The sequence below is a fragment of the Lithobates pipiens genome, unplaced genomic scaffold (assembly GCF_037356315.1).
Source record: "Lithobates pipiens isolate NorthernLeopardFrog02 unplaced genomic scaffold, aLitPip1_a1.2 Scaffold_22, whole genome shotgun sequence".
Lineage (NCBI taxonomy): Eukaryota > Metazoa > Chordata > Amphibia > Anura > Ranidae > Lithobates > Lithobates pipiens.
In genome coordinates, this window is record NW_027507784.1 from 296,480,028 (window position 1) to 296,504,688 (window position 24,661).

Consider the following 24,661-nt stretch of genomic DNA (forward strand, 5'->3'; position numbering starts at 1 on the left):
GTTTAGTCCACTGGGCTGAACAATAGAACTCTAGCCATGTATAGTTAGCCTAAAGCTGGTCAATCATGGTTTGAATTTTGACCAATTCCTGCTAAAATGGCTTACATTTCTTCTGTGGGTGGCCCTGTTAGCACCACCAGGCTGATGGAGGTTTACTCTCATGCTGCGTACACACAATCGGATTTTCCAGCGGAAAAAACTTGGATGTTTTTTCCGACGGAACTTCGCTCAAGCTTGGCTTGCATACACACGGTCACACAAAAGTTCTCGGAACTTTCGACCGTCAAGAAAGCGGTGACATACAACACTACGACGGGCCGAGAAAATTAGCTTCAATGCTTCAGAGCATGCGTCAAATTGTTTCCGAGCATGCGTAGGAATTTTGTGCGTCGGAATTGGTACAGGGGATCGAAATTTCCATTCGGAACTTTTTCCGACCGAAAAATAGAGAACCTGCTCCCAATCTTTTTGCAATTCCACCAGCAAACGTCCGATGGAGCATACACATGGACTTTTTCTGACCAAAAGCTCACATCGGACTTTTGCTGGTGGAATTTTTGATCGTGTGTAAAGGGCATAACAGTCTGTCTGGCAAAATACTTTGACAAAAGTAAAATTTTGCCAGAGGGTTCTAATCCTTCCCCATGTTATCCAAAAAAAAAAAACCCCCTAACAATGAAGTACTCTAATCTAGGGTCACATCTATGTGGTTACAGTTGATGCGGTTTTCTGGCATGTACTGCGTTTTAGAACACACACACATTTTTGCATGCAGTTTTCATGTGTTTTTTCTTTCTCTTTAACAAACTATGAATAGCTGGTTGTTAAGAAGCGGGCCGAAAAAAGCCGGCCGGCGCATCTTTAACAAACGATGAGTCATCAGCTGTCAGTGGGGTTCCCTGATTATTGCTTAATGTAAAAACAAGAACTGCCAGCAATAAAAAAAAGGGGGTAAAAAAAACGCACTCACCGCTGACCGCTGATGATTGATTTAGGGGGGAGGGCCCCCACATCATTTTTTTTTAAATGTTAGGAGTGGGGTACCCCTCAAAATCGATACCAGACCCTTGTCTGAGCATGCAGCCTGGCAGGTCAGGAAAGGGAGGGGATGAACGAGCGGCCATACCATACCAGGCCACATGCATTTAGCATATGGGGGGGTGCCCCCCCCCCCCCAAAGCACCTTGTCCTCATGTTGATGGGGACAAGGGCCTTTTCCCCACAACCCTGGCTGATGGTTGTGGGGATCTGTGGGCGGGGGGCTTATCGGAATCTGGAAGCCTCCTTTAACAAGCAGGCCCCCAGAAAAAAAAACACAGGTGTGAACCTAGACGTATGTTAGCCATACCGGCTAGAATTTCATCTGATTTTTACTGAATATATAAAGGTTATAAGACTGAACAGGCCTGTGCTACAGCTTTCAGGTTTGAGATTTAGTAGCCTCCCAGGTGTTTTTCCGAATATTTTATCCAATACTGTGTAAATAAGTTGATGAACGACGATCCAAAAACTTGCTTTTTTGGACAGGTCCACCAGATGTGCAGGGGTGTGCCTGTAGTAAAGCAGCCTGTGTGTCTTTTGTAAAAATTATTTAATAAAGTTAGGTATCTAAAGCTAAAGAGAAAGAAATCCTATAAAAAAAACTTACTGATATATTCAAAAAAGAGGGCAAAAGCATTTGCAAAATGCTGACATTTGTCTGTTGCCAATTTGGAGTGGCAATACCTGTTTTGGAACAAAATCCTTCTCTCTTTAATATTTAAAAGCTTATTCCATCATCCTTCCATTTACCCGATTTGTGGGGTTCTTCTCCTTGCAGCATTCTGTTTTCTTTTAAATAAAACATGACATTCATTCATAGATCCATTCACAGGTATCTGTAGATGGAAAACTACAAGTCCCATCTGCCACTGCGGCAGAGGGACTTGTAGATCTCAAAAGGTGCACAAGTGTGGTAACATCACCACATTTGTAGTCCATTGATTACTTCCTTCAGCCCCATAATAGTAGGTCTTTACGAACGTGGGTCTAGGGAAAGAGTCTGCAAAAGCCAGTGCATTGCACCAAAATGCACTGGTCACAGATGCAATGCTCTGCAGGCCCGAATGCAAAAAATAAATAAATGCACTTTTTTTTGCATTTATCAATGTGGGTGCATTTAAAAAAAAAATTTAAGTTGGACTATGCCTTTAATTACCAGAAGTGTTATACTACACTATACCTCCCCGTTTTCCAAGATGGGCTCCATTATTTAGCACATATAAGGACACACCAATACCAAGCCCTCCAGATATAAGGACCATGAAAAATTAAAGAACAAGAAATGATGGAACAAACCCACAAGTGCTTTTATCATCACTAATTTTCCTTTATACTAGAATAATGGAATAATTTAGAGGTTGGATGAAAGTGCAGTAAAAGACATTTGAGTTAATTCAAAATTAACTTGAAAAGAACTCAGCTGAAATCAGCTAAATACATTCCAAGTGCGTCACAAACCTAGACTAGAAAAGCTGATCTCCTGTCTGCAAGTTGCAGAGATCTTCCCTTCCCAGTGTGATAACGGCAGTCTCTCTGCAGAGGTCCAAAAAGCTCCCTGCTGAATCAGGAGATCCCCTATTCAAAAGGGAGCCTTGCTAGATCTAGATCTGGAGCAAGAAAAACTCTTTTCACATTACAGGAGCCAAGAAATAGGTTTTCCTGGTCTGGTATAGACATATTTACTTATAGCATGCAAGGATACAAAGCAACATATTGTACAAGAAGTGATTTTAAAAAATCCTACAAATATACCTGAGAGTAATGCCCTGTACACACGGTCAGACTTTGACGCAAAATGTGCGATCGGATCTTGTTGTCGGAAAATCCGATCGCGTGCGGGCTCCAACGGACTTTTTCCGTCCGAATTTCCGACACATAAAGTTTGAGAGCAGGATCTAAAATTTTCCGACAACAAAATCCGATCGTTTAAATTTCCGATCATCTGTAGACAATTCCGATGGACAAAGCGCCAAGCATGCTCAGAATAAATTACGAGATGAAAGCAATTAGCTACTGCCCTCTTTTTAGTCCCACCGTAAGTGTTTTACGTCACCTCGTTCTGAACTATCGGATTTTCCGACAACTTTGTGTGACCGTGTGTATGCAAGACAAGTTTGCTGCAGTTTTCTTTTACAATTATAGTAGGGTTTTGATCTTTAGGCATGAACACTAATATTTTTTATAAGCTTAAAAAAATCTAGAACAAATGCTGGATGAAAAATGCTGATAATAGCATTTTTGTGGCAGCTTCTAGTAGCACTTTAATAGCTTTTAGAAGCATTTAGAAGCTTTTAGCATTTTTTTCTGCTGGAAAAACGCTCCAAGAAATGCTACAAAAACATTTTTTTTTCTGCTCCTAGATACTGAAACTCAAAAAATGCTAATAGCCTAAAGTAGAGTGCATGGGCACATAGGGGAATACTATTTAGCTTCTAGTAGCAGAAAAAAAAATGCTAGTAACAGCTTCTATGAGCTTAAAAATGCTAGTGTGCATATTCCTAATGCTGATGTCCATTGTTTCTTGTCACTTTAACCACTTGACCACTGGGCACTTAAAGGGGGTTCTTAACCAGACCAATTTTCAGATTTCAGTGCTCTCACACTTTGAATGGCAATTACTCAGTTATGCAACACTGTACCCATATCATTTTTTGTCTTTTTTTCCCACAAATATAGATATTGCAGAGTATTGGTAGAGTATTGCAGAGTATTACAGAGTAATGCACAGTGTTGCAGAGTATTGCACAGTATTGTCCATCCAACCCACAGATCTCCTGCAATCTCTCCTCCTCTCCCCTTGCACTGTACCGAGCGGTACAGAGAGGGGAGGGAAGAATGGCCGTCATGGCATGGTTTGTTTACAAGTGATAGCTCCGTCATTTGATGGAGCGATCAAGTGGTAAGCGGTCGCTATCAGCAGCCGTTTACTGTGATTCGTGATGCGCCAGGCCTTCCGGAACCGGCCTCCGCGGATATTTCCGGGAGCGCGCGAGAGCAAGATTCTGGGAGGACGTCCATGCACGCACTCCCAGAATAAGCCGACCGCGCTGTAGCCGTCTTTCAGCTATGGCCCGGTCGGCATGTGGTTAAATAGTTTGTTTGGACCAAACTGGTGCAAATGAACTATTTGCTTCACTAAGTGCTGTAGTGTCTGTAAGCACTGTATGTACTGCATGTAACTTCAGGTACATAAACTACATAGTGCTGGGTTTTGGCTGTGAGACAGAAACTTCCCGTCTCACACCCAGAACAAAACTGAGTTTTGCTGAATGGCACTCAGCCATTTATAGGCAGCTTTGTATTCTGTGAATGAATACAAAGCTTCCTCTAACTGGCAGAGTCTGAGAGCGTGACATCATCAGCCTGCCCCTCCCGCTCAGCCAATCAGAGGAAGATTTGTATTCATTCACAGAATACAAAACTGCCTATGAATGGCTGAGCGCTGCTTTTTTAGGTCTGAGATGGGAAGTCTCTGTCGCGTAGCCAGAACCCAACACTGTGTACTGTATGTAGCTGAAGTTACATGCAGCACGTACAGTGCTTAGAGACACTGCAGTACTGGGCGAAGCAAATAGTTACTTTGCACTAGCTTGGTCCAAACAAACTATTTAAAGTCCAAATCTGAAATTAAGCCATCAACTCAATAATTCCTTGGCAATATCCTTTATTTGGCTACATTATATACATAGGATCAACGCTGATATGTTTTGGCTATTACAGCCTTACTCTTGCTATGAGCAAATCTGTAATAGCCAAAACATGTCAGCATTGATCCTGTGTATATGATGTTGCCAAATAAAGGATATTCCCAAGGAGTTATCAAGTTGCTGGCTTAATTTCTGCCTTGGATGTTCGAATATGGGAGTGGGGATCCCCCAGCCTGAGCACTGAATCTCAGAAAGTATTTTTCAATTGTGCTGGATATCGTCTCTGCTTGTATAAACTATTTGAAGTGACATGAAACATGGACATGAGCTTTAAATATAAAAAGGTACTCTTGCTAATAAGGACACCCTGTCACCAAATTTTATAAATTGCAGGTAAACGCAAAATGAACGCAAGTATTTTAAAGCTAAAATTCGAGCTAAAAAGATTTTTTTTCTCTACAGCTTCAGTTAAATTACTTACCTGTAATAAAGTGTGCCCCACGAAATGCAAGCTGCTGGAATCTGTAGAAATCTTCACTGCAGGGCTGCCCTGCCTTCTCCCTGCTGCTAAACTTCTGGCACTGTGAGGGTCAAGAGCTTTGGGTCTCCAGGCTCAGCTGCACTAAAGATGATCCGACAGGGACTTGTCCCCTCCTGCCCTCTACTCCATTGAGAAAAACTCACTGATTACACTGCCTGTCACATTGTTTCTGAATGGGGAAGAGAATCCTTTGACCCCCCCCCCCCCCCCCCCCATTCACAAATCATGTTACAGTAAGTGTATGTAATCAATCAGAAAAAACTGAGGGCAGTAGGGGACGTGTCCCCGTTCGTTCATCTATAGTGCAGCTAAGCCTAGAGACCTGAAGCTGTTAACATCCACAGCACCAGAAGTTCAGCAGCAGGAAGAGGACAGAGCAGTCCTGCAGTGAAGATCTCTACAGAATCCAGCAGCCTGAACATTATGGGGCATACTTCATTACAATGTAATGTAGCTAAAGCTGTAGAGAATTTTTTTTACATTTTTTTTAAACTAAACTGCAGCTAATGTGCAGCATTTTCCCATTTTATAAACTATTCTTATTCACTTGCTATGTGCCCTTGAACATGCTAGAAAATGTGGCTACTCCAGATAGACCCCTTGAACAGCCACCTCTCTCCTTGCAAGTCATAGCCCTCTCTTCTTCAGGGAGTGTACAATTATTATTTGTGCCGACCCAGCTCCTCCTCCCCTTCCTACATAACCTTTTTTTGTAGTGGCATGGGGAGCAGCAAAGGGAATTACTATAGAGTGTCACTTGACTAATTGCTTTTCAGTCCCTCAACCAATATTTATATTTTACACCCACTACTGCCCTGGTGCCCAACCTGAGGCCCGAGGACCACATGCGGGCCTTCGGCACTTGTTGTGCGGCCCTTAAATGCCAGCAGTCTCTAGTGGGAAGGAGATCATTAGTTTGCAGAGTTGTAATATGTCCTAGGTCCCTACACTGCCACATGCCTCCAGTCTCCAGCCAGACCTTCTAGCATGTCCACGGCTATGTCTCTGGTTATTATTACGTCTAGAATGTCCGCAGTCTCTGATGGTCTTTTCTAGCATTACATAATTAAACATAATGTTGGTAATGTTGAATTTTGGGCCCCCACACCTCATAGGTTGATAACCACTGCACTACAGGTTCACTCGATTACGAGACATTTCCAGATTTGTAATGTCAACCTACATTATAAGCAGGACTCCAGCAAACATGTTTATTCAAGTCTGCTGTGTAACAAAAGTTAACTCTCATTGGGTGTATGCTACCTCCAGGATCGCTGACCTGTTTTAATTTTTACACTTTCAATCAAAAAAATGAATAGTTCACAGAATACAAGGTGTTAGGTGAATGGACAAGGCGAGAGGGAGGTGCAGATGAATGACAGTACAGCTTTTGTGTATGAGAGCCACAGGGCCCAAAACACAATAAAATCTGTACTGTCCAGCATGAATGAAAGTGTAAAAATGGAAGAAAATTAGGGGATGCTGTAAGTGGCATATTCCTTATAAGAGTTTTTCATGACCAGTAATAAAGAAAAAATCTACAGGTATTTATTACACCTCCAAAGTTCACAGTATTACCCCTGCCTTTGCTTTCATTTGCTAAATCTTTGCAGAAGGATGGAACCATCTTTGGTCAGGCATCATCCAGTGTCAGCATCTACTTCCTAGAATGAAATGCTGGCTCAGAGATGACACAATCATCATAAAAATCCTTGTCATGTTCAATCATATCTGACACAGATCGCCCTCAATTGCTGACTCTCACCTTGTGACTTGCTAAAAAGTTTTAAAAGAGAAGTGAGGGATATAAAAAAAAAAACATCCATACTCAGCTATGTGACTGCAGTATCAAACCGATGCTGTAGCTGTCTCCCACCAGCTCTAAGCCCGAAAACGGAATGATCACATGAGGACTGATCGCTCAGTTATTAGTCTTCCCTGAGCAGAGTTGTGACTGTCTGCCCCTCCAGAGCACTCTGCTATGGGAGGGTAGGAGCAGCTGGCTAGAGTTCACCAGAGCTTCACAGGTTGCCACTGGAGTCCTCTTCCACTCCTCCATGACGACATCAGGGAGCTGATTGATGTTAGAGACCTTGCGCTCCTTCACCTTCCGTTTGAGGATGCCCCACAGATGCTCAATACGGTTTAGGTCTGGAGATATGCTTGGCCAGTCCATTACTTTTACCCTCAGCTTCTTTAGCAAGACAGTGGTCATCTTGGAGGTGTGTTTTGGGGTCATTATCATGTTAGAATATTGCCTTGCGGCCCAGTCTCCGAAGGGACGGAATCATGCTCTGCTTCAGTATGTCACAGTATTCATGGTTCCCTCAATGAACTGTAGCTCCCCAGTGCCGGCAGCACTCATGCACCCCCAGACCATGACACTCCCACCACCATGCTTGACTGTAGTCAAGAAATTTGTCTTTGTACTCCTCACCTGGTTGCCGCCACACACGATTGACACCATCTGAACCAAATACGTTTATCTTGGTCCTTAGTCTGCTTGTCTTTAGCAAACTGTTTGTGGGATTTCTTGTGCATCATCTTTAGAAGATGCACAATCCTTCTGGGATGACAGCCATGCAGACCAATTTGATGCAGTGTGCGACACATGGTCTAAGCACTGACAGGCTGACCCCCCCACCCCTTCATCCTCTGCAGCAATGTTGGCAGCACGCATACGTCTAGTTCCCAAAAAGACAACCTCTGGATATGACAGTGAGCACGTGCACTCAATTTCTTTGGTCGACCATTGCGAAGCCTGTTCTGAGTGGAACCTGCCCTGTAAAACCGCAGCTCAGTTTCAGAGTCTTGGCAATCTTCCTATAGCCTAGAGCTAGGCCATCTTTATATAGAGCAACAATTCTTTTTTTCAGATCTTCCGAGAGTTCTTTGCCATGAGGTGCCATGTTGAATTTCCAGTGACCAGTATGAGAGTGAGAGCGATAACACCAAATTTAACACACCTGCTCCCCATTCACACCTGAGACCTTGTAACACTAACGAGTCACATGACACCGGGGAGGGAAAATGGCTACTTGGGCCAAATTTGGAGATTTTCACTTAGGGATTTGCTCACTTTTGCTCACTTTTGTTGCCAACGGTTTAGACATTAATGGCTGTGTGTTGAGTTATTTTGAGGGGACAGTAAATTTACACTGTTATACAAGCTGTACACTCACTACTTTACATTGTAGGAAAGTGTAATTTCTTCAGTGTTGTCACATGAAAAGATAGAATAAAATATTTACAAAAATGTGAGGAGTGTACTCACTTTGTGAGATACTGTAAATATTAGACCTCTTTCACATGGGCTTTCCATCACTCCTTTTTACCTGTGATTACACATATCAAAATCAGATTGCAATATATCTCTACAGTCAGCTGGATGTTGGAAGAATGTATGCTTGTTTATATCCAGGTTTGTTGGACTAAACACAATAAATTTGTGTCCAACTCCACGAAAGAAGATGTAAAGAAATGGGGGGGGGGGGGGGGGGGGGTGTACTGTCAGTTAAAGGGGAATTCCATCAGTCCGTTTTTAACCTGTGATTAGACAGATCAAAAATGAACTGCATGTATCCCATGTTCAGTGGGATTTCAATGGATGCGCGTTTGTTGACAGCCAGGCTTTTTCGGTTCAGAAGACCGAACACAATAAGTTTGCATCTTGGTCCACAAAAGAGGATGTAAACAGATATAAGCAGATCCACAGCCATTTACCGTATATACTCGAGTATAAGCCGAGATTTTCAGCCTCTTTTTTGAGGCTGAAAGTGCCCCCCTCGGCTTATACTCGAGTCATCGCTGTCTGCCCGCTCGATCAGCGTGTCGAGCAGACAGACAGCGGCCATTCTATTCAAAAGCCGCGCCTCCGGCTCCGCCTTCGCCTGTGATAGGCGGAACACTGAATTTCCCAGCAGCCTGTGTTCCGCCTATCACGGACATCGTATCATCCTCGTACTACGGACGAGGATGATACGACGTCTGTGATAGGCGGAACACAGGCTGCTGGGAAATTCAGTGTTCCGCCTATCACAGGCGAAGGCGGCGGCGCAGCTTTTGAACTTTACAATGGCCGCCGACGAAGAGGGCACGGGACGGAGGCAAGGCAAGGCACGGCACGGCACGGGACGGGACGGGACGGGGGCAAGGCAAGGCACGACACGGGACGGATGCAAGGAGGCAAGGCACGGCACGGGACGGAGGCTCGGGACAAAGGTAGGCTGGACACACACACACACACACACACACACACACACACACACACACACACACACACACACACACGGATGGAGACACACACAGGGATGGATGGATGGATGGATGGAGACACACACACACAGGGATGGATGGATGGATGGATGGAGACACACACACACAGGGATGGATGGATGGATGGATGGAGACACACACACACAGGGATGGATGGATGGATGGACACACACACACACAGGGATGGATGGACGGACACACAGGGATGGACGGACACACAGGGATGGACGGACACACAGGGATGGACGGACACACAGGGATGGATGGACACACACACAGGGATGGACAGGCATGTCTCACCCTCGGCTTATACACGAGTCAATAAGTTTGCCAGTTTTTTTGGGGGTAAATTGGGGGCCTCGGCTTATATTCGGGTCGGCCTATACTCGAGTATATACGGTACATCCGGACACCCATAAGGACTACATATGAACAAAGGGACAATGCCCGGACAGATTCCCAGAGGCGGCAAGCAGTCGATTCACTGGCCTACGGTCTCTTCCTTACACCTGAACACAACATGAAAAGGGAGATAGAAAGTTGGCAACTCGTTCATCTGAATATGATGATTTTTTTTTTTTTTAAGCAAGCTTTATTTATTTAGTTTAGAAACAGCATAAACTCCAGTAAGGAAAGAAACAGAAAAAAGGGCAAATGAAAGTCATCCATTCCTTAACAAGCTCAAACAGGTGACATTCTTGATACATAACAAAAGGTCCAATTGACACGAACATGATTATTTTATTAATGCAGGTGGAGTAAAGAAAATATAAAGGCTTACGCTTTTTGGCCTGTAGCCTTAGTCATAGCCATGGCTATGACTACGGCTACAAGCCGAAACGTGTAAGCCTTTGTATTTTCTGTACTCCACCTGCATAAATTAAATAAACATATTCGGATGAAAAAGTTGCCGGCTCTCTCTCTCTTTTCATAAGTATTACATGGGTTTATTTTTCCTCCATCACATGACATCTGTTTCTGTTCTGATCCAACTCAGCAGGAGATCAGTCTAGCATCCCCTACAGAGAGCACCCACATGCAAGGGGCCTAAAAGCATTTAGTCATATAATAATGTCTGAGAAGACAGTAGCAGGCAATCTGAACTCTGATCCTCCAACGTTAACAGAGCTCAAATGAAGAAATTCCTAGGCATTTTGTCTGTGAGCATCACTGGAAGAAATATGGAGCAGCATTTTCTTTAGGAAAAGTAAGTACTGTATATACTCGAGTATAAGCCGAGTTTTTCAGTACTTGTGCTGTAAAAGCCCCCTTGGTTTATACTCGAGTCTCCCTGCCTCACTGTGCCCATCTGCAGCCTCATGCACCTGATCTCCCGGCGCTGTGAAATGCAGTCTAGTTGGTGGCCGTCCAGAATAACAAAGCCCCGCCTTCTCCTTGTACTCGTCCGTGATAGGTGGAACACTGACTCACTGCTGGGAAACTGAATCAGTGTTACGTCGCGGACGAGGAGGCGGGGCTTTGTTACACTGAACGGCTGCCGACTAGACTGCATGTCACAGGGCCGGTGTTCTGGCGATCAGGTACATGAGGCTGCAGATGGACACGGTGAGGCAGGGAGATGGCACAGTGAGGCATGCAGATGGCACATTGAGGCATGCAGATGGGCACAGTGAGGCTGCAAATGGGCACAGTGAGGCTGCAGATGGGCATTGTTGACCCTCTTTTCCACTTACAGTAGCTGCTGCATTTCTCACCCTAGGCTTATACTCGAGTCAATACGTTTTCCCAGTTTTTTGTGGTAAAATTAGGTGCCTCTGCTTATATTCGGGTCCGCTTAAACTCAAATATATATGGTATTTCACTTTTAATAACTACATAGTTAGATTATACTTGTAGGTTTGTACATTTGTCTGGAATTCTGCTACATGTATTGGAGTTTTAACAGGAGAGGAATGGTAGAAGTGTTTCCAGTAAAGTAGCATTGAGTGCCGTCATATGCCACAGAGGAGAACATTTCACTTTCACAGTTTCTGGAATTTATGTATGTATGTAAATGTGAGAAACGTGCCTGTAGAAATATAAAATTTGTGTACTTTTACACCAGAAAACAAAAACAAAAAAAAAAGCAAACGAATCTAGGAATAAAATTGAAGTATTTATACAACATATCCGGTTCTTCCTTCCATTACAGTGCAGTTTGACATGATGCGGGCCTGTAATCTGATTGCCACGGTTGCCCTGACTGCCGGACAGCTCATCTTCCTCATGGGACTCATGAGGCTGCCCTTCATTACCCAGGATTCCCAGTGGTGGGAAGAAGCCATCGCTGCTGTATTTCAACTTGCAAGTAAGTACATCTGTTACTAATAACTAGTACTTTTTTTTTTTTTTTTTAGTGCAACTACTTGGAAACACAAGATTCTACAAAATAGTCACTGGGAAAAAGCAAAATACAGGGGGAAATCTTATACGACAATGTGGAACATGTACACAGACACTTGGGGCTTAATAACGTAAAATTAGGGTGTATTTCCTCACCTGAGAGTCACAGGTGCTGCATACAGCCATCCATAGAAATCAATACCTGTATGCAGGTATATGGCAGTATTTGGGTATGTGTACTTACACCCCTGAATGCAGAAAGTCTGTGCCCAGGGTCATATATTCATACATGTTAACGCAAGAACCACCATATGTCAGTGTACAGTCATAGATTTCTGTGGGGGGCTGTACGGAGCACCTGGGAGGGGAAATATGACCAAATGTTACTTTATACTGCCCCATGTGCCTACATGCACGAGGCAGAGTTTACCAATACTCAAAAAAAATAGATGCCTAGCCTATACCTGCATTGCATCCAATATTTTGTCATTGTCTTGAATTCAAGTGACGTATGCATGTCTGGTGTTGCCTATTACTGCTTATAGCTTGGGTTGAATAGGTCCTGCAGCGTGCATAAATCAGGTACAACGCAACCTAATGAAATGCTAAATTCACCTTTTCCCCCCCTAAATTCCAGCTCCCCTACAGTATCTTGAAAAAGTATTCACACCCCTTGAAATTTTCTACATTTTGTCATGTTACAACCAAAAATGTAAATGTATTTTATTGGTATTTAATGTGATAGAACAACACAAAGTGGCACATAATTGTGAAGTGGAAGGAAAATGATAAATGGTTTTCAAATCGTTTAAAATAATTTTGTGAAGAGTGTGGCGTGCATTTGTATTCAGCCCCTCTGAGTCAATACTTTGTAGAAACACCTTTTGCTGCAATTACAGCTGCAAGTCTTTTTGGGGATGTCTCTACCAGATTTGCACATCTAGGGGGTGCATGCCAGCCCACTCCCTTTTTTTTTCGGATTGGAGGTAGGAGTTTGTAAACGGACATCAAGTCCATTTACAACTGCTACTCTTTAAAAGGTGAATGGAGGGTCCAATTGGGTCAGACTGACCGTGTGAAAGGGGCCTATGGCTTAGTGCAGGTAACCCTCAGGTGCACTGCTCTGCACCTGCAGATCAGTTTGAAAGCAGCCCACTAACCACTGCAGAACAGATATGCCCATCTATACACTGTGATTTTAGTAATAAACTTACTATTAATAACAGTATTCTATTCTATTCCATCACAAAGCAGGAGGTCGCGGGCCACTGGTTGGGCACCCCTGTTCTAACACATGAATATGCTTTGATCTAAACCATTCCATTGTAGCTCTGGCTGTATGTTTAGGGTCCTTGTCCTGCTGGAAGTCAGTCTCAAGTCTTTTGCACACTCTAACAGATTTTTTCCAAGTTTGCCCTGTATTTGGCTCCATCCATCTTTCCATCAGCTCTGACCATCTTTCCTGTCCCTGCTGAAGAAAAGCATCCCTAGAACATGATGCTGCCACCACCATGTTTCACAGTGGGGATGGTGTGTCCAGGGTGATGTGCAGTGTTAGTTTTCTGCCACACATAGCATTTTGCTTTTAGGCCAAAAAGTTAAATTTTGGTCTAATCTGACCAGAGCACCTTCTTCAACATGTTTGCTATCCCCCACATGGCTTCTCGCAAATTGCAAACAGGACTTCTGATGGCTTTCTTTCAACATTGGCTTTCTTCTTGCCACTCTTCCATAAAGGCCAGATTTGTGGAGTGCACAACTAATAGTTGTCCTGTGGATAGATTCTCCCACCTGAGTTGTGGATCTCTGCAGCTCCTCCAGAGTTACCATGGGCCTCTTGGCTGCTTCTCTGATGAATGCTCTCCTTGCCCAACCTGTCAATTTAAGTGGATGGCCATGTCTTGGTAGGTTTGCAGTTGTGCCATACTCTTTCCATTTTTGGATGATGGATTAAACAGTGCTCTGTGAGATGTTCAAAGCTTGGGGTATTTTTTTATAACCTAACACTGCTTTAAAAACTTCTCCACAACTTTATACCTGACCTGTATGGTGTGCTCCTTGGCCTTCATAATGCTGTTTGTTCACTAAGGATCTCTAACAAACATCTGAGGGCTTCACAAAACAGTTGTAGTTACACTGAGATTAAATTACACACAGGTTCACTCTATTTACTAATTAGATGACTTCTGAAGGCAATTGGTTCCACTAGATTTTTAGTTAGGGATATCAGAGTAAAAGGGGCTAAATACAAATGCACGCCACACTTTTCAAAAAATTATTTGTAAAAAATGTTGAAAACCATTTATCATTTTCCTTCCACTTCACAAATTATGTGCCACTTTGTGTTGGTCTATCATATAAAATCCCAATAAAATACATTTCGTTTTTGGTTGTAACATGACAAAATGTGGAAAATTTCAAGGAGTATGAATACTTTTTCAAGGCACTGTATGTGCCAATATACTATTAATGTACCTCTGTTGCAGCAAAATAAAAGATTTCTTTGATTTTTAGAACAAGGCCTTACCTTAGCCACTAGTGTGGTCCATCTTCATGAATTCCTGATATGTAGATTCAGGATGTAAAAACCAGTAAGGCTCGGTTCACACTGATGTGACATAGGATCAACTTGTATGACCCCAAGTCGGATTATGTGTGAAATTCAATGTTTTCCCTATGAGAGATGTCTTAACCGATACTACACAAGCCTGTCCAACTTTAGAAAAGGTTCCTGCACTACTTTGGTCCAACTTCGATAAGCCTTTAATGCCACGAAGTGTAAAAAGTCACATCAAAGTTGGACTCCAAAGTTGCTCTAAAAGTCATGCGACTTTGCAGTCGGGCTAGTGTGAACTGAGCCTAAGGCACTGCAATAAGTTCACCAGCTGACCTCATTAGCACACACACCCTTGCACCCATCAACTATGTTTGCATAATTAGATTGTACAATCTCTGTACAATTTCCTTTAGATTTACCCAAACCATGGAATAGGTGGCCCCACCTATCCATCCATTCACTCTGAATCCAATCAGGCAGGTCCTTCATCAGGGGAGTCCAACCCACAGCCTGGGCCCATCTGGAAAGACAATGGGGATGCCGTGAAAACATATCAGTTGTGGCAGCCTACACTGACAAGCCAGGCAAACGGAACCCAGGAGAGATGCCGGGGATGCTGTGCAAACATAGTTGATGGGTGCAGGGTGTGAGTGAACTTTTCTATGGAACACACCAGGGTCTAAGGTAAGGTCTTGTTCTAAAACTCAAAGAAAGCTTTTATTTTTTTCTGCAACAGAAGTACATTAATGGTATATTGGTACACCAGGAAGCTAAAATTTAGAAAAAAAAAAAGGTAAACTTAGCCATTAGGGCACACTGCATGATCTTCTAATACCCAGAAGCTAGTCTCATTAGGCATAAAGGACAGTGAAGCAAAAGCCCTGACGAAGGGGGTAAGCCAAAATTACCCAAAACACATTTTCTGTACCAAACCATGATAACCAATAAAAGCCATTAAACAAGCTGACTTACTCTAAATACTCTAAATACCTGTTACTAGGGGGTCCCTCATAGTCTGCCTTCTTCCTTGCCCGGGCTGGTGACATCACTTCCCCTCGTGCCGCTCACGCATGCGCAGTGGGTGCCCGGCTGTGAAGCCACAGCCGGGTGGCGACAGTACGAATGACGGTGCGGCGAGCGGAGCAGGGAACGAGGGGGGGCTTAGTTCCCCCGCATCGCTGGACCCTGGGACAGGTAAGTGTCCGATTATTAAAAGTCAGCAGCTGCAGTATTTGTAGCTGCTGACTTTCTTTTTTTTTTTTAGGGGAACCAAAACAGACTAACGGAATGATATATGTTTACTTAGGATGGTTCTTTCCTTTTTGAATATTTTTTTAATAGTTATAATAAAATTTGCTATACAATTTATAACTACTGTAGCTATGTTCAATAGTGTGGTCAACTGTTGTGTTAAGGGATTGGCCATTTTTTGTGAATGGTGACAAATATTTGCCCAGTCTTCACTAATTTACCCTTACGAATTACAGAAAAAAAAATAAAAAATCATTATAATAAAATGCAGGGGACCCGATAAAAGATTTATTATCAATTCTTGGTATTAAATCCATGAACACCTGCAGTTTTCAAATGCAGGCCCGCTAGTTTATGTAATTAAAATAGTTTCCATTATCTCAGTAGGGTTTGCACCGGGACCCTTTAAGCTGCTTCCTCAACAGTTTTTCTGTCCTGCGCCTCAATCAGTTTTTCATGTCCTGAGCTTTCAAGGCCCAGTTTGCATAACAGGTAGTAACAGGCATTTCCTCCTCCTGTATGGGGACATCCTGGCGCCCTCCAGTCTCTGTCCCTCGGCCCAGCGTTCACAGCAGACTGCAGCACAAAAAAAGGAAGCTAGGGGCAGGCTAAATATAGCATTGGGGAGTGTGCATGCTGCTGTGTGCCAGGGAGAGACAAAATAACAACACACAGCGCTTCCTTCCCAATAAAAACAGGCAGAATAACCGCAGCCAAAAACGCTTCTCAACCCTGAGCTGCTGTCCTGGTATGAAATCATTCATGGATTCAAGGAACCTAAGAGCGAACTTTGAAGGCCACAGACAATGCTAAATTCATAAGTGGGGGAGGCAGAAAATGGCACAGAGCGTTGAGCCACCAAAACGGTGTAGTACATATAAATAGAAATAGAAAAGCGACGGCGCAAAAAGTCCAAATGGCCCAAATTTTTGCTTCTTTTTAACCTTTTTTGTCTGCGAAAATATCTATATTTGTGCTGGTATTGACAATGCAGTCAAGGGGCCCCAGTAGGTTAAAACAACTGTAGCTTTGAAAAATGTTGCTTAGGCCGGGTTCACACCGCTGCGATGCGGGAACGCCGCGAATCCGCGGCGTTTTCCCGCATCGCACACCTCCCGCCGGCAGTTCACACTGCCCTATGCGGACGGCTGGGAGTGTCAATGATATGTTAATGACACCCCCAGATCCGTCCGCATATCGCAGTGCGATCTGCCGACTCGCACAGGAATCGGATCGCATGGTGTGAACACCCATGCGATCCGATTCTGTTGCGGACCAAAAAAAGGGTCCCGTGCGAGTTTGCTGCGGGAGCGATGCGAATTCAGCTATACTATCTGTATGACTGAACTCGCATCGCTACGGAGATCGGATGTGATTTGCGGTGCGAATCACAACCGGATCTCCCCCCGCAGCAGTGTGAACCCAGCCTTAACCACATAAAAGGACCAAGTTTATTTCTGACACTTGTTGCTTACAAGTTAAAATCAGTATTTTTTGCTAGAAAATTAAATTTTTTTTATATTATATACATATATATATATTTATATATATATATATATATATTTTATATACATATATATATATATATATTATATACATATATATATATATATATATATATATATATATATATATATATATATATATATATATTATATACATATATATATATATTATATACATATATATATATATATATATATATATATATATATATATATATATATATATATATTTTATATACATATATATATATATATATATATATATATATATATATATATATATATAATTTTTTTTTTTTAGCAAAGATTCTGGAGAATAAAATGGCGGTCGTTGAAGTATTTTGTGTCACACGGTATTTGCGCAGCAGCCTTTCAAACGCATATTTTTTTGGGGGAAAAAAATACACTTCACTGAATAAAAAAAAAAAAAAAGTAACATTAGCCCAACTTTTTGGTATATTGTGAAAGATGATGTTAGCCAAAGTACATAGATACCTAACATGTTCCGGTTTAAAATTGCGCACACTTGTGGAATAGCGACAAACTACAGTACTTAAAAATCTCCAAAGGCGACACTTTAAACATTTTTAACGGTTACCAGTTTAGAGTTACAGAGGAGGTAATTTGCTAGAATTATTGCTCTCACTCTGACAATTGTGGCAATAACAAACATGAACACCGTTTACATTTGCAGGCACAACATACGTAAACCGTAGCTTTGAAAAATGTTGCTTAACCACATAAAAGACCAAGCCTATTTCTGACACTTGTTGCTTACAAGTTAAAATCAGTATTGTTTGCTAGAAAATTACTTAGAACCCCCCAACATATTATATTATATATATATACACACACACACACACACACACATACACATATATATATATATATATTTTTAGCAAACCCTCTGGAGAATAAAATGAATAAAAGAATAAAATGGCAGTCGGTATTTGTACATCAGTCTTTCAAAAGCATTTTTTTGGGGGGAAAAAATACACTTCACTGAATAAAAACACAGTAACGTTAGCCAACTTTTTTGTATATTGTGAAAGATAATGTTACTCCCAGTAAATAGATACCTAACAAGTTATGGTTTAAAATTGCGGACACTCGTGGAATGGCGACAAACTACATAAAAATCTCCATAGGCGACGCTTTAAACATTTTTAACAGTCACTAGTTTACAGTTAGAGGAGGTATTTTGCTAGAATTATTGCTCTCCATCTGGCAATCGTGGCAATACCTCACATGTATGATTTTAACACCGTTTACATTTGCGGGCACAACATACATGTGCGTTTTTTTAGTACACGAGCACGTGGGGCACGTTACAATTTTTTTTTCTTGCATTTATTTTATTTTTCATTTTTTACACTGTCTCTTTAAAAAAATAAAAAATAAAAAAATAAACTGATCACTTTTATTGCTGTCACGATGAATGTAAGCTTTCCTTGTGACAGTAATTGACATTGACAGGTACTCTTTATGGAGGGATCTAAAAGACCCCAAATCCCTCTTTTGCACTTAAAAGTATTCAAAATGCCCAAATCTGCATTTTTGAAAGCTAGAGATTTTTTAAAAATCGGTGCCGTTGTCAGCCTAGTAATCGGGTGGGCCGTTGTGACGTCACTTCTGGGTTACTACATTGGAGACTCATTCAAAGCCAGACGTGTTTTTACCAGAAAGCCAACTGCTGGCTCTAAAAAACAGTACCGGGTTGAAACCTGCAGCTGCAGGCATTACCCCAGTATAACCATTTCCTCAAAACGACGTCACATTTCGTGGGAAGTGGTTAACTACTTCCAGCTCAGGCCAATTCTGACATTTCTCTCCTACATGGAAAAATCATCGTTTGCTAGAAGATTACTCAGAACCCCCAAACCATATAAATATATTTTTAAGCAGGGGCCCTAGAGAATAAAAAAATTTATGTTTAGCGGTATTTACGCAGTGATTTTTGCAAACATAATTTTTTGGAAAAAAAACATTTGAATTAATTTTAATGTAAAAAAAAAAAAAAAAAACTGTACAATATATAACCCAACTTTTTGAGAAAATATAAAAGATGATGTTAGCCCTTGTACACACGGTCCGAGATTCCGACAACTAAATCCGTCGGAGTAATTCCAGAAGAGGTCCGGAAGTGATGTTGCATGCACACAGTCGGACTAAGTTGTCGGAAAATCCGACTGTACATAACATGATGACGTTATTTAGTTACGACGGGACTACGTTCAGGCTAGTAGCCAATAGCTTTGGTCTAGGAATTTGATCTGAGCATGCGTGGCACTTTGTCCGTCGGAGTAGGCTACACATGATCGGAGTATGTCTGATAGGACACATTCCGTCGGAATCTCCGACCGTGTGTACAAGGGCTTACACCAAGTAAATGCAGTGCCTAGAAAAAGTATTCATACCCCTTGGGCCTCTTTCCGCTTGCTCAGCGGGGATCGCTCCGTCAATCCCCGATTAACAAGCAGGAAGATGACAGGTCTGTCTCTGCACACTGTGCAGGGACGGACCTGTCAGAGCGCCACTCTCCCCTAAGGGAGATCGGACAATGACAGACCGCAGAGTCCATCTATGGAGCATCCGTTCAGGTCCACCTAAAAAATGACAGGCGGACCTGAACGGACCGTCCGTGTGAAAGAGGCCTTGAAGTTTTCCACATTTTGTCATGTTACAACCAAAAACTTGTAAAAATCTATTTTATTGGGATTTCATGTGACAGACCAACACAACGTGGCATATCATTTTAAAGTGGAAGGAAAATGATAAATGGTTTTCAAATTTTTTTACAAATAAACATGTGAAAAGTGTGGCGTGCATTTGTTGAATACATATTTCACAGCCCCCTTGAGTCAATACTTTGTAGAAACACCTTTCGCCGCAATTACAGCTGCGATTCTTTTTGGGGATGTCTCTACCAGTTTGCACATCTAGAGAGTGACATTTTTTTCCCATTCTTGAGAGCAATTTTCAAGTCTTGTCACAGATTCTCAATTGGATTTAGGTCTGGACTTTGACTGAGCCATTCGAACACATGAATATGCTTTGATCTAAACCATTCCATGGTAGCTCTGGTTGTATGTTAAGTGGCGTTGTCCTGCTGGAAAGTGAACCTCCGCCCCAGTTTCAAATATTTTGCAGACTTTAACAGGTTTTCTTCTAAGATTGCCCTGTATTTGGCTCCATCCATCTTCCCATCAACTCTGACCAGCTTTTCTGTCCCTGCTGAAGAAAAGCATCCCCACAACATGATGCTGCCACCACCATGTTTCACGGTGGGGATGAGGTGTTCAGGTTAATGTGCAGTGATAGTTTGCCACCACACATAGCGTTTTGCTTTTAGGCTAAAAGGTTACATTTTGGTCTCATCAGACCAGAGCACCTTCTTCCACATGTTTGCGGTGTACCCCACATGGCTTCTAGCAAACTGCAAACGGGATTTCTTATGGCTTTCGTTCAACAATGGCTTTCTTCTTGATACTCTTCCACAAAGGCTAGATTTGTGGAGTGCACGACTTATAGTTGTCATGTGATTAGATTCTCCCACTTGAGCTGTGGATCTCTGTAGCTCCTCCAGAGTTACCATGGGCCTCTTGGCTGCTTCTCCGATTACTGCTCTCCTTGCCCGACCTGCCAGTTTAGGTGGAAGGCCATGTCTTGGTAGGTTTGCAGTTGTGCCATATTCTTTCCATTTTCAGATGATGGATTGAACATTCTTCCGTGAGATGTTCAAAGCTTGGAATATTTTTTTATAACCTAAACCTGCTTTAAACTTCTCCACAAATTTATTCAACCTGTCTGGTGTGTTCCATGATGCTGTTTGTTCATTAAGGTTCTCAAACAAACCTCTTTGGGCTTCACATAACAGCTGTATTTATACTGGGATTAAATTACACACAGGTGGACTCTATTTCTCAATTAGGTGACTTCTGAAGGCAATTGGTTCCACTAGATTTTTGTTAGGGGTATCAGATTAAAGGGGGCTGAATACAAATGCACGCCACACTTTTCGAATATTTGTAAAAAAATTATGAAAACCATTTATCATTTTCCTTCCACTTCAAAATTATGTGCCAATTTGTGTTGGTTTACCACATAAAATTCTAATAAAAATACATTTAAGTTTTTTGTTGTAACATGACAAAATGTGGAAAATTTCACGGGGTATGAATACATTTTCAAGGCACTGTAGGTACCTAACATGTTGCCCTTAAAACTGCGCATGCTCGTGGAATAGCGCCAAACTATGGTACATAAAAATTTCCATAGGCGACAACATTTTTACAGGTTACCAGTTTAGAGTTACAGGGAAAGTCTACCACTAGAATTATTGTTCTCGCTACAATGTTCATGGTGATACCGCAAATGTGTGGTGCAAACACCATTTAAAAATGTGGGCGCGACCTACAAATGCGCTCACTTCTGCGCGTGAGCACGGGGGGACAAGGGTGCTTTAAAAAATATTTTATTTTATTTTTACACTGTCCCTTTTATTTATTTATTTGAATCACTTTTATTCCTATCAAAAGAAATGTAAACATCCCTTGTGATAGAAATAGGTCCTGTTTATGGAGACATTTGGGGTCAATAGGACCCCAGATATCTCCTCTACCCTGGAAAGTATGCGATCAATACAAAAAAAACATAGCAGTGTTCTTTGCTAGATTTGCACTTTTTGAATATTTTTTAGAAACAAATTGCCGATTTGTGCCTTCTATCAACAAAGAAATTTATTGTAGCTAAATTTAGCAGGCTTGTGTGTTCCCTGCTTCTAAGCACATTAGAATCAGTCAACAGTTAAGTTGTCATTACATTCACTTTTACACTCAGCTTGAGTCGGTCCTGGTTCACACTATGAATCACATAGTAATCGCCCCTCAGCACAATTCACATGCAAATCAGCGCAGTGCAATTTGAGCCCATTCTTTTTGAACAGTGCGTGGACTACCGGCATGGTGTTGGAAACTCTGGCATATTTTTGCTGCTGAAAAGGATGTGGCCTGAAGTGGTTTCGGATCTGAGGAACTTCTTAGGTCGAATGCGGCATACACACGAGCAGAATGTCGGACAGAAAAAGTCAGACGGAAGCTTTTCATCATATATTCCGATCGTGTGTATGCCTCATCAGACTTTTTTTCTCGAAAATTCTGACGGACCTAGAAATAGAACATTTTAAATATTTCCGATGGAACTAATCCCTATCGGGAAAAACGCTCATCTGTATGCTGTTCCGGTGGACCAAAAACGACGCATGCTCTGAAGCAAGTACGAGACAGAAGCTATTGGCTACTGGCTATTGAACTTCCTTTTTCTAGTCCCGTCGTATGTGCTGTACGTCACCGCGTTCTTAACAATCGGACTTTGGTGTGATCGTGTGTACGCATGACAGTTCCAGCAGAACTCCGTCGGAGTTTAGTCCGCCGGGAAAACCGGTCGTGCGGCATAAATCAGCCTCTATCAACACAGAGGAACCCTTAAAATAACTTTCTGGTCTAGGGGAACTGCTGCTAAAAATGACTAAATCTACAACTCATGATACATTAGTGTAATGGTCAGTGAGAAGAATGCTCCTTATGCTTGGGGTCATTGGGAAGAATTACCCCCTTACAGAAAGCTAAAAAGATCAATGGTGTCAATGGGAGTTTATCACAGAAGCAGAAATTGCCCATTGTTGAAGGAACCCCCTAGCAACCTCTGGAGGAACCCTAGGGTTCCATGGGATACTGGTTGAGGAACCTTTGTCTAAATGATATAGAGAATGTTCCACAAGTATGACAGAGAATGTGGTCACTGGTATAGAAAGTGAGAGGACCTCTTCCCAGCAGGAACACAGACAGCAATATAATCTTGAAATTAGTTCTAACCATTCTCTCTTCTCTATGAAAACTTGCAGATAGACTTGAAAACTGTATGGAAATTCCAAAAAAATCCAAAAATATGAAAAGCTATATCTTGACTGACTGAAAGACATATGAATTGCAAATTAACCTTCATCATTCCTATCCCCTTGCAGGTTTTGTTCTGGTCATTGGATTGGTGACCTTCTACCGCATTGGCCCCCACACCAATTTATCCTGGTCTTGTTACCTAGACATCGGTGCTTGCCTTCTAGCCACTCTGGCAGCTGCTATCCTCATATGGAACATACTCCACCGCTGCGATGACTGCATGCCTCCCCGTGTTATTATCGTCAGCCGTGCGATGGGCGCTCGTTTAAGCAGAGGACTAGACAACGATTACGTTGAGTCTCCATGCTGATGACAGCAATGAACAGGCATCGTCTGATGATAATGATCATTAATCCTTATAACTGTATCCAAAAACATTCAACGAACGTGCAAATGAATCCATGAGTGTTACCTAAACAAAATCTGCATGATTTTATTAAGCTATGTGAGGAGAACATAACACAAAGCCTGGTTCTAAAATGGGGCGTACTCACATTATTTAAATATGCTTTGCTCATGCAACCACCTATATACACAGTCAGACTTCTCAGGATCTTATTACTATTGGACTCATTTGGGATACAAGTAACAGAATTTTCTCAGATTTTGATTGGTACCTGGAGATGTCCAATATTGAATTTGCACATATCATCCTGATCTATCTAAAATGGATATCTTCTATAATGGAGAATCTATTATTTCCACATTGTGCATTCCTTTAATATGACCTATGCTACAACAATTTAGCACTTTTTTTTTTCATAAACCTGTTATCACTGGAGAGTGGAAACAGAGATCTACCAATAAAATTCTAACAAAAAAGGTCCTAGCAACATTCTCGGAGAAAGAAAGGAGATGAAGACTCCAGTCCTCCAGGAGAGTGGAAAATACCTTGAAGACTAGAACAGCAAGGTTTTACAGGATGCTCAAAGGACTGTCTGGAATGTAGTTGTATAATGCTTTAATGTAGAAAAAATAACCTATAACAAAATATTGTAATGTTTTTGTTATTTATCACATTTTTTGTAAAATGTATGTCTAAGTAAAAGACCAGTTACGAGCACAAATGGATTTGCTATGTTACTCACACACAAAGTTTAAGTGGTACCTTTGGTGAAAAATGCAAAATTTTCTGCTCACATGAATGGCTAACACGGTCAGGGCTGCCGTTAGTAATCACAGGGGGGCCCCGTACAGCCTACCTGACATGAAAACGAAAAATGATCCTTTAAAAAATATATATATATATATTCACAATGTTAAAAATTATTTGTATTTACTTTTTACATTTTTTAAACGATTATTTACAATTTTTATTTACAACGCTGTTGGGGCGGAGGGGTTTGGATGAAATATCAGGGGTTTATTCAGACCCCTAACATCTCACCTTTGAGACAGAGAAAGGTACTGAGGACACAGACTCATCAATTCCTTTCTCAGTAGCCTTAGTTGCATTACAGATGAATGAACAAGGAGACAGAGGCTCCTGTTCATTTATAAATTGTAATACAGTTCACACAGTAATAGTAAACACAGTTCTGAAT

General features: G+C 41.8%; 2 protein-coding genes across 2 annotated transcripts in view; one reads left to right on the forward strand and one right to left on the reverse strand.

Moving 5' to 3' along the window:
* The window catches only part of TMEM204 (transmembrane protein 204), a 34,254-nt gene extending 10,070 nt beyond the window's left edge, over positions 1 to 24,184 (forward strand). Inside the window, exons 2-3 of the mRNA XM_077449177.1 lie at positions 11,657 to 11,812; positions 23,183 to 24,184. Of these exons, the coding sequence (XP_077305303.1) occupies positions 11,657 to 11,812; positions 23,183 to 23,427 (401 nt within the window). The 3' untranslated portion in view covers positions 23,428 to 24,184. The remainder of the gene's footprint in view (positions 1 to 11,656; positions 11,813 to 23,182) is intronic.
* The window catches only part of IFT140 (intraflagellar transport 140), a 275,713-nt gene that overhangs the window by 83,428 nt on the left and 167,624 nt on the right, over positions 1 to 24,661 (reverse strand). The gene's annotated exons all lie outside the window — the stretch shown is intronic.